Source organism: Aulostomus chinensis, chromosome 9 (genome assembly GCF_037954235.1).
Source record: "Aulostomus chinensis isolate RoL2024-O1b breed Wild chromosome 9, RoL_Achi_v1.0, whole genome shotgun sequence".
NCBI lineage: Eukaryota > Metazoa > Chordata > Actinopteri > Syngnathiformes > Aulostomidae > Aulostomus > Aulostomus chinensis.
The window spans coordinates 13139311-13150708 of NC_141328.1; the positions used below are offsets into that span (position 1 = coordinate 13139311).

General features: G+C 41.4%; 1 protein-coding gene across 2 annotated transcripts; it reads right to left on the reverse strand.

Annotated features, from left to right (window-relative positions):
• Positions 1-71: 71 nt before the first annotated feature.
• Positions 72-2192, reverse strand: pdyn (prodynorphin). Of its 2 annotated transcripts, none has more exons than XM_086213869.1 (3): positions 2110-2192; positions 1597-1733; positions 72-800 (listed from the first exon to the last, which is right to left on the reverse strand). In XM_086213869.1, exons 2-3 carry the CDS (start codon positions 1717-1719, stop codon positions 222-224), a joined length of 702 nt encoding a protein of 233 aa, XP_086069995.1. In that variant the 5' UTR covers positions 1720-1733; positions 2110-2192; the 3' UTR covers positions 72-221. The 2 variants fall into 2 exon arrangements, with proteins under 2 accessions (XP_086069995.1, XP_086069996.1); XM_086213870.1 differs by having other exon boundaries at positions 1597-1725; positions 2110-2183.
• Between the last annotated feature and the right edge of the window lie 9206 nt (positions 2193-11398).

Genomic DNA, 11398 nt, shown 5'->3' on the forward strand with positions numbered 1-11398 from the left:
GGACCTACGATTTATACTTGGTAGACGAGATAGAAAATGGTCTTATTCATGATTTTAGTAAACAAGCATCCTTTATTGTATGATAGACGAAGACTCCATAACACAGAGAAGTGAGTTTTTACACAGAAGGCAACCGAGTATAATCAGGCATGTGGTTAGTTTTGATAAATGTAGGCATTTCAAGGGCACCTACATAAGTCCGTTAACTCTGCAGGCTTCTTCTATAGACTGAAGTCATCGTAGGAGTAGTAGGGCTCCTCGGCTGAGCGCACAGCGATTTTGAAGTGGCGGCGAAGAAAGCCTCCGTACCGTTTGTCCCACTTCAGGTTGTTTAACTTTGGTCGGATCCTCCTCATGAAGCCTCCGTAGCGCTTCTGCAACTCCTCTGGCTCCTCCACCCCCTCGGCCCCCTCACTATCTTGCTCTACGGAGCTACTCCGTTTTGTCTTGGGCCCGAATTTGCGTAAAAACCCACCGTAACGTTTAGCATAAGCGTGGAGACTCTGATCCTCTGGAGCATCCTGTGGGTCCTCGGTTGCGTCTCTCCCCTCCAACTTCTTCAACAAGTCCTCGTATTTAATGGACAGCCCGCCGGCCTTCCCGATGTGATTGTCACGCCACGGAGACGTGAAGATTTTGTTCTTGTTTTTGTCGATCCTCTTGATGAATCCGCCATAGCGTTTGACCAGATCGGCTTCTTGACTCTCTACCTCCACCGCAGAATCATCCTGGCTGAAGCCCGCAAGCCTTGGAGCCTGACTGCAGCCCTCCAGCTGCCCCTCACACTCCGTGCGGCATGACTGAAGGACACACGCAGACAAGTGTATGTGACAGACAAACACAGTCAAAGGATTCCCACGAAAGAGAAAACACTTGATTCCAGTTTCCAACTAGAATTCCCCTAATGTTGAAGTGATAATGTCACCCAAAAACCAATATTCTATTTACATGGCATCTGGAGCTGGAAAATTCTTACCCATGATGTCCTGTTGGTACTCCACCCATAGCCGAATATAACCCTATGTAAATTCGCAGTTTATTTAAAACACAATATTCAAGTTGGAAAATAAAATCTGTATTTTAATTTTACTTTTCTTTTGGGTCCTATAACAGTCTATCAAAATTTAAGGGCATTGGGGTCTTCAATCTAACATTTTTTTCCACCCAGAGTTCCATCCATCCATTTTCTACCTCTTATCCTGTTCAGGGTCGCGGGGTGGGCTGGAGCCTATCCCAGCAGCCTTCGGGCGACAGGCGGGATTCACCCTGGATGCGTCGCCAGTCCAACAAAAATACACAAACAACCATTCACACTCACGCCTACGGTCAATTTAGAGTATCCAAAAAAACCAAAACAAAAAACTAGCCCCCTCTTGCATGGCTTTCGACCGTGAAAAGAAGCTGGAATTGCCGGATTGTGCTCACGCAGGCACAGGGAGAACATGTAAACTCCACACAGAAAGACCCCGTGCTGGTTCCGGGATTCGAACCTACAACTTTATTGATGTGAGGCATAAGAGCTAATCACTGCACCGCCCCTTTTCCCGGGGTTTGTTGGTACTCATCTGAACATAATAAACGACATAGACATCTTACCATACTGCTGAAGACGGCTTTTGGGCTGAGAATCTGCTTCGCGCATCTTTGACACTGTGAAGAGCAATCTGTGTGGACGGAGGGCGGCAAGCTCAGCATCAGCACCAAGACATACCACTCCATTCTTCACTAGATCCCTACAACAGTCGCACACACACGCACACGCACACATTACACAAACACACACAAAAGCAACACACAGTGCCGGTGAGTTTGAATTAGATAAGATTGAGATCGGGTTGGTTTGGGTTCATGACCTGGTTGGGGTTGATGACCATCGGAGTAATTTCATGTAAAAAAAAATCAGAGAAATTTCTTATTTTCTTTCCACAACATTCATATCTTACTTTATAGTCCAGTTTTATAGAGCAAGAAAGCAGTGCGTAATGGCATTGTATAATCACCCGTCCTACTCCACCACTTTATCCACTTTCAAGCAAAAACAAGCTATGAAATAAATTCTCCAGAGAGAATCAGACTAAAACATTTAAGCATTAATTGATGAGTGTGTACCTCAGGAGTTTGTCAGTTAGTTCCAGCCGTGTTAAGACTCGTAGAGTTGCATTCACCATCAAACTCGCTGTCCTCCCTCGAACACTTAGGTTTCTCCGGCGCGGCTCGTCGTCGCCTTTCTTTTTATGGCAGGAGTCCTTGCCGCATCACCGCAGCTGCCATTAGCAGACCAATAGGAGGGACATCTAGTGCGTAAATGATCCCACCGCCTCCCCACTTCAATAGATTTTAATAACGCCCACACCGAGAAGGTATAGGAGCAGGAGCATAGATCGTCCCATCATCATTTCATCATCTTCACCATTTCACGTTTAGGGGGCCCGGATCAAACCGGGGGCTGTAAATCTCGCTATCAATGAATAAAGTATTATGACTGAATGAAAGAATAAACCATGGAGAGAGAGGAATCACATACCTGTAACTGAGCCATGAAATGCAGCAGACCAAATCTAGCTATATTGCGCTAAGCCCGCCAAACGCACGAAATGAAACATAATTATGCATGATTAATGTGCCTGTTTTTTTCAATAAGTTTCCGCGTAATATCTCACCAAAAATGTCAAAATTTACCCCCCCCAAGTTCTTGTTGAAGAATGTTCAAGCTTCCCTGTGCAAGATGATACATGAGATAAGATATTATATAGATTTTCATATTCATTGATAAAATTATAAATATTCTCTCTGCACACAGCCCTACCAGTGTCAGGCTTGGAAGCAACTTCTGTTCCAATAAATGAAGTAATTCTTTTTATCGTTCAAAATTATGTGAGAATCATTATATTAGAATATTTTGGTTTGTCTTAATTCGTGTGAGGAGGGTCTCTGTAATGGATTTTTTCTTGCCCCATGCACTGTCATTCTATGTTTTACAGAAAACTGGATCACTTTCAGCACAATCATGCTTACACACAGAGGAACAATGAAAACAACAACCTTGTAAGAGTTTGAAATGAACTAAAGTCTCTGTGAAAAGAGAGAGTTTAACAGTAGCCAAAGTATTTTTGCTGTAGTGCAACAAGCTGTGAAGACACAAATATTCATCCAAAGAAGTTTATAAATGGAAATAAATGTACAGGACAAAAATTGAAACATAACTGACAGACTCCAATCAGGGGTAATAATAATTGTGACTCCCTCTGCCACAGCACTGGCACTGTAAAAAGTCTTTCCTCTGGTCTGCGTGCCGTAGGACGAAGAGGCCGACAACCTACGGTTAGGGTTTTGTTTTTCACTCTCAGCATCTATTGATGCTCAGTTGACAAAAGTCCCAAATATATGCAACATAACCTCAAATATATAAAATAAAATAGTGATTACAATTCCATAACATTGACCCGTTCAGGGTGAACCCTGCCTCTCGCCTGAAGGCAGCTGACATAGGCTCCAGCCCCTCCATGACCCTTAACAGGATAAGCAGCAGATAATGGATGGATGGATTGAATTCCATAACATCATACAACTGTAGTATTGAAGAAAATTCAATAAACAATTATTAAAACCATGCAAGCAATGAGAAGATTGCAAAATCAAACAAATGAGGACCCTGGTACACCTTGTCTCTCCTTGACGGTGCCTATCGTGTTCTGTACAGCTGTCCAAGTGAAAAGCGATTTAAGAAAGACAAGATGAACTTGACAAAAAAATACATACTTGAACAGACCTGTGTAATCACTGGTGTCCCTGTGTGAAGAGTGTTTTAGATAGTCTATTTCAGCAGCTGTTTAGATATTATTTGACAATTTGATAAGCCACTTGTTTCATGGTAGTCTGTCTGCAACGTTATCCATCAAGAATTATTGTAGGATGAACAAGGTTAAAGAGTATTTTTCTCTTAAAATAGCTATAGTATTCAGTATTAGTAGCTGGAACTTTAAAGATGAACATATGAATGCATCACTGAATAGAATCCCACAGTGACCACACAAATCAAAACTATAGAACACTTATAATAGAAAGTGTGCACATCTGCTAGTGTACCTACAGAATATGTATCATCAAAACCCATTCATCAATTTTATTTCAGATTGCCAGAAAAAATACTTTGCCTCAACTAATTTAATCAAGGTGGCACGGTGGTGCAGTGGTCAGCACTGTCGCCTCACAGCAAGAAGGTTCCCGACTCGGGCTCGGGATCTTTCTGTGTGAGTCTCCATGTTCTCCCTGTTCCTGTGTGGGTTCTCTCTGGTACTCCAGCTTCCTCCCACAGTCCAAAGACATCAAGAGGGGACGAGGCTGATTAATACTCTAAATTGACCGTAGGTGTGACTGTGAGTGTGAATGGTTGTCTGTCTCTGTATGTTGGCCCTGTGATGGACTGGTGACCTGTCCAGGGTGTACCCCGCCTCTCACCTGAAGGCTGCTGGGATAGGCTCCAGCCCCCCCGTGACCCTAAACAGGAATAAGCAGAAGAGGATGAATGGATGAATAATTTAATCAAAATATGCTCAACATATTTTGAGCTATTGATTATAATAAATAAGTCTAATTAATTGATGGATGATTGTAATTTCCGAAAACTGAAACATTCTTTTTTCAACTGAATTTTACATAGAGTGGAGGAATTTGATCATAATTTGTCTGTCATCGCCAAAAAGGACCGCTAATAACTACACCATGCTAGGCCAGTCTTCAGCATGTACACTTTGATCCAGATTGCTTGAAAAAGTTCAATACTTATAACATTACATTCCACCAAATATCAAAACCTACCCATTAACTTTTGGGATGTCCTACAATCAAACAAATAGACAAATCACAATACCTTCTTGGCAGAGTTAATAATGATTTCCATATGATTCCTGGTGAAAATATGTTGATACCACTTGTGAAAAAATACCACAGATGAACCCTAAAACCTCAACCAAAGTAATGGAAGAATAGATGATGGAATGCACCACTGCTATAAAGCCTTATCAAAACCTGACTTTTGTGTTTACAAATGGTCACATGTGGTCACAACATGTCTGGCAAGATGCCGCAGTCCCTCAGGTCACGTTTACATCTATACATAAGAGGAAATGTTCAAGAGGTACAACACTACACAATATGTAGGCTTTTGTATTTAGCGTTTGCGTCAAAAAATCTATATGTAGCTATAGGTACATCTATAGATATATGTATGTATGTACAGTATATCTTTATATTTATATCTTTATATCTATCTATTTATCTATCTATATATAAATACACACACACACACACACACACATAAAGTAAGTGATAGACAGATATTCAGCACTTTTGACCTCAAGGAAACAAGTTTGGGTTGGCAACCCTGACTGCAAATAAGTTTTGTTTGTTTCCAGGAAACCTCTATGGGACATCTTTAATGCACTACACCAAATCCCAGATGACAGTTCCCTCCATTACTGGCCATGACTGGATTAATAGATGGGATGTGCTTGGTTCCAAATCAGGGGCTGTGGGACCCAACTGACCTTATTTGAGATAATCCGATTAAACTGAAATTTATTTAGGTATACACACCAAAGGGACGGACAGTTTGAATACATTTTTGTGCATGTGGTCATCTTTGCATAATAGTAATGAGCACCAAAGTGTGTGCAGTCTAAAGGGAGCCATGTCTTTCTATCTCTGTTATAAAACATTTGCAAAGAAAATTTAATCTACATTTTTTCCACCCATGTTTACTAGCTAGCGCCATCTAACAGACAAGATTTTTTAACCCATTTAATATATGTAGCTATGATGGGATTAAAATAAAAAAGAAGAGAAGAGAAATGTTTCAGCCCCAAAACCTGCTTCAGCATTGTGAACCTCTATCAGGATACAAGATAGACATGCACAAAAGTGAACTGTTTCCAATTCACAAAGAGGACAAAGAGGATGAGGCGCTTTGTGATTAACGGGCTGCTATAATGTCTTGTATTGCTTCCTGGACCCACTTTTATCTTCAGCCCAGCAGCCCCAACTAGACATCTGAATAGAATTCTCTCATAGAGTCACGACAAGATATTTCCTCTCCAGCACTTCTTGGTAACCAGCCTGAACCAGTGCTTGGTCCAGGACAGGATGGTTTTTGGACGACAAGGCTTTTCTCTCTAGTGTAGCAGACAAATGAGAGACTCCTTCAAATTGGCATGAACATTCAGAGGAGACTGTCCACTGAAATTTCAAGATGCACACCATTCTCAAATATAGCTGCCATTTCTAAGGTATAAACACCTACATTACTATCATGTCAGGAATTAGTTTATTTAAATAATATTGATGTTGAAGTACATATTTTTGAATATAATAATATAATAATATCTTCTGCAGATACAGATTTCATTCATTATTTGCAGAATCTATGAATAAAATGCTCAGGTGCCATGAGACTTGACATGCTGCCCGATTGAGGGGAATGGCTCATTGAGCTCTCCATCATCAAAAACAGCATATATTAGCTTGACAAAGACAACACAAGTTAATGGATTTCATTTATCAGATAATACTCTTCCAAATGTAGCAATGGATTTAGGAACACTAAACAAAGAAACGAGATACCTAAGTCACAGGTTTTTGATTGATGTGGATTTCACAGTTAACCTGCCTGAGTTGCAAGGCTTCATTTACAGCAACATTAGACACTCATTGCTGATGTCACCTTGGTAAGTATTGGTTCAAGTCTGTTTTAGCGACTATTTTAACATGTTTGTTTTTAAAGTTTCATATAATAAATATGACATCTTCTACATAAAATATATTTTTTTGTAATTTTACATGATATATCAATATTACAGTAGCTTCAGCTATTTTGATATAAGATACTTACTATCTTTGCTTTGCTCTAAGGAATTAAAGGCCTATCCTCCTATTGTCTGCAAATAAAATTATTAACAGAAGTTTTTAAATCAGTGAGTTCATGTTGATTTATTTAGATGTTTTCTGGTACATGACTATCACTGGAGGCATGGTGGTGCAGTGGTTGGCACTGTCACCTCACAGCAGGAAGGTTCCAGGTTCAAGTCCTGGCTCAGAAATGGGATCTTTTTGTGTGGAGTTTGCATTTTCTTCCGCTTATTCCTGTTAAGGGTCACAGGGGGGCTGGAGCCTATCCCAGCAGCTATGGGCGAGAGGCGGGGTTCACCCTGGACAGGTTGCCAGTCCATCGCAGGGCCAACACATAGAGACAGACAACCATTCACACTCACAGCCACGCCTACGGTCAATTTAGAGTATCCAGTCAGCTTAGTCCCCAACTGCATGTCTTTGGACTGTGGGAGGAAGCTGGAGTACCAGAGAGAACCCACACAGGGACAGGGAGAACATGCAAACTCCACACAGAAAGATCCCGTGCTGGAGGTCGAGCTCGAACCCAGAACCTTCTTGCTGTGAGGCGACAGTGCTAACCACTGCACCACCATGCCGCCTACATATGATATATTTTATTAGGGCCTGAGCCAGAAGGTACTTCAGGCGAAGACCCTATTATGTTTGCTCAGCAGAGCAACACATTAGCAGCACTAAAAACACTAAAAACTCACACTAAACAGTGTCCCAGCCCCCCCCCCAACACCCATGAGGAAGCTCGGCCAGACGGCCTGGAGCCGGTTTTCACATTAACACCCATTCAAAACCTGGTATTATACTGTTCTTGCTGTCAATGAGCGCGCGCAATATGCGCATTATGTGCATAACGCGCATAATGTAATTTCACCCCCTGAACATGCATGAAATTCGCTGAAATTCGGCACAATTGTCCGGTCTGGCTAAACATTCACTAATCAAAAAGAAAAACACCACAAAAGTCTATAGCGCCACCTAGGGAGCCACACAACTAAAAGATAATTTTTTATAATTTAGAGCGCTATAACTCCTCCCACGAATGTCCCACAGACATGGGACCAACACCGTTGGACTCGTCTCATCAAGACCAACAATTCATACACTCTGACCCCTCACCTATCTACAACTGAATGTCCACAAATTGGACAAAACTGTCAAAATCAGGACTTTTTTTACTCCCCCAACAAAATCTATCTCCTCCTAGGGCATTAATGCTATCGCTTCCAAACTTTCACACATTATTCTCCAACTGTGCTGATTAAAAGTTGTTCAAAATGGGGGAGACACGTTTCACACTTACAATGGAAGTCTATGGGGAGACCGTATCCTCTCAGGGTACATACTGTCAAACAAATTGTTCTCACGTCTACACCATACATCCCACAGCTTTTACAAACACACCACTGTATTCCTGACAAAAATTCCCTACAAAAATATGGTATTATGTGTCACTCTTCACCAACGTATGCCGACTTATTCAGCTTTTACACAGTAAAATTCGTTTTTATCCCTCCTCTGCTCTCCACTCTAGCACAGATCAAAGACAGAGCAGTGGGGGAGGGGTTCTTAAAGGGCCAGCTGTCAGCTCTACTCTCACTCTCTGATCAGACTCAGGCTTCTAACTCCTAAACTACAAGGATCCACAGATTTGACCAAGACACCGTTGGATTCAGGCCGGTGTCAAGGACGCGGCCACAGGCCGTGCGGGGGCTCAGGCCCTAACAATGCTGCTTGCAGCTTTAATTAGGGCCTGAGCCAGAAGGTACTTCAGGCGAAGACCCTATTATGTTTCGAAGTCAGAGAGACACGAAGTCAGCGCTAATTTTACAATTATTCTTCCTTTTTTTACAATTATTATTCCTTTTTGAATCTCACCCCTGACAAATACCCCATATGACAAAAAAACTCCTTGTCAAACTAACTTTAAAACTAATGAAAACTGAATTTAAACTAATTGTTAAAAAAATAACTAAACCTGCAAATCTGCTTTAAGCTGAATTAGGAAAAAGGACAAAATGAAATAAAAATAGCAAAACTAGTTTTAACTTAGGCTCTACATTTTTAACCAACTAATTTTGTGTTATGTAACTTTGTATTACCTGCATTTATTGTTTGGGGTGGCACGGTGTTGCTAAGTTCCATGTTCGAGCCCCGGCTCCAGCACAGGATCTTTCTGTGTGGAGTCTGCATGTTCTCCCCGTTCCTGTGTGGGTTCTCTCTGGTACTCCAGCTTCTTCCCACAGTCCAAAGACATCAAGAGAGGACGAGGCTGATTGAGTCTCTAAATTGACCGTAGGTATGAATGTTAGTGTGAATGGTTGTCTGTCTCTATGTGTTGGCCCTGCGATGGACTGGCGACCTGTCCAGGGTGAACCTCGCCTTAGCCCAAAATCTGCTGGGATAGGCTCCAGCCCCCCCCATGACCCTTAATTGGATCAGCAGAAGAAAATAGTATAGTTTTAATAGTTTTTATTTGTTTAGTTTACTGTTTGTTTGACAATACCCAGAAAAAAACTGACAAGCAAAAAACCTTAGTTATTTAAAGCTCCTACATCAATAAAATGAAGGGCAGATCGGTAAAATGCTTCTAATGCTGAACACAAATATATTAGTCCAATGACAAACACTCCTCTACCTACATATGCAAATTTATGAGTTATAATATCTAAATATGGATGAATTAGGCTTTGACTGAACTAACAGAGGCTTGGTAGTAGAAGTTATATATTCAAATCATACAGACACACAACAACATTATATTCCAAAAGCTCTGATGTATGTACCGTATCCTGTCTGCGTCACTTTCTGCGGCTTCAACCACAATGTGTCTGTCTTTGATTGTCATTGAGCTTGTAAGTTTCCTTGGTAACCTGTAGTAGATTTCTCTCTTTGTTCCCCAGATTTTTCTCTGTTGGATTTGATCTGCAGTGTTGCGTTGGCTGAACTTGTGTGTGACAATGGTGGATGATACATACATTTATAGCTCCCTCCTGTCTTGTGTTTATACATTTTCACCCATTGATCAGTGCAATTTCATTGATTTCAAAGACACAGTTCACCATTATGGCCACATTACCATTGTAGAGGTAAAAGATGACTAAAGATTTTGTGCAATGGCTAGATTCAGCTATACTTGTTCCTGGTGCAAAGATTTACTGTCTGGTGGCCTTTATATTTTCATCGGCCTGTTTCGAGCATGACATCAGTCAAGCCAATTAGAGTGGCACATCATCCTCTTTTTAGCCCAAGTTTTGCTAGGACTTGGTGTGCTTTTATTTTAGTCACACTTGCATTTCAACTCTGGAGAAGTGAGTGATCTTCATCTAAAGAAACGGACCTCCCTATTTAATGTCTTATGTTTGTATTAGAGAACGGCAGGCATCCACCAAAGCCATCAGAAGTGAAGTAGGCCTGGGAGGAGGTTGCAGCCAATGTGTCCATGTTATCAGGCATCAGGAAGCACACTCCAAGGCTGCTCATCTTCTCGTCTGATTGATGCACCCTTTAAATAGAACTTCACACATAATGCAAATGACCAAAGACCAGCCTCTTGGTCTATGGTGCAAATATTTTCTGGTGTCCCAAAAATAGCATGGTTGCACCTGACCACACCTCATTAACATACTTAAGGACCTGGTGGTGCAGACAGAATGCAACTTCATTTGCTAGTTCCAGTGTGAGGGTGCTTGGTGTGAAAACATCATTTGCACTGGCATGAAACTAGCAATGATGCTTGAAACTGAATGAGTGCCAGTTTGCGCCATACATGACAAACCAAGGGGTCTCATTCAGTATTACCGAGCTAATTCTCAAAAACTTTAAATTAGAAATAACTCTAAATGAAAGATTGTTTCAAAAGCATTTTTAAAAGAAATTTTCCTTATGTTTTTCAAATTTTCAGAAAATATATGTTTTTTTAGCCTGCACAGTGGTGCAGTGGTTAGCATTGTCATCTCACAGGGAGAAGGATCCGTGTGGAGTTTGCATGTTCTCCCTGTTCCTGTGTGGGTTCTCTCTGGTACTCCGACTTCCTCCCACAGTTCCAAGACATGCAAGAGGGGACGAGGCTGATTGGATACTCTAAACTGACTGTAGGCATGGCTGTGAGAGTGAATGGTTGTTTGTTGGTATGTGTTGGCCCTGCGATGGACAGGCGATTCTTCTAGGATGTACCCTGCCTTTCGCCTGAAGGCAGCTGGGACAGGCTCCAATCCCCCGTAACCCTTAGCAGGATAAGTGGTAGAAAATGGATGAATGAATGGATATGGGAGCTGCCAGTATTGCAAGTCTTCCAGTCATCAGAATTATCAGGTTTGACCCCTCCATGGGTCCAGAAAAGCACATCAAGTCCATTTGTCATTTTACCAAATTGCCACCTTTGTTGTGTGAACTGGAACTATTGGCCAAATGTACCTGAATAAACTTGCAAAAGAAATTAGAAGAAGAAGAAATTACCTAAATTAGCAAGTAGTTTAATTCATTAGACCTCAATAAAGTC

What these genes read in the sequence shown, in the direction of transcription:
- pdyn (XM_086213869.1), bottom strand. Translation starts at nt 1,719, where the DNA reads ATGGAGTGGTATGTCTTGGTGCTGATGCTGAGCTTGCCGCCCTCCGTC. An exon ending in AAGCCGTCTTCAGCAGTATG is followed by an intron (nt 801 to 1,596) that starts GTAAGATGTCTA and finishes TGTGTCCTTCAG; the next exon opens with TCATGCCGCACGGAGTGTGA.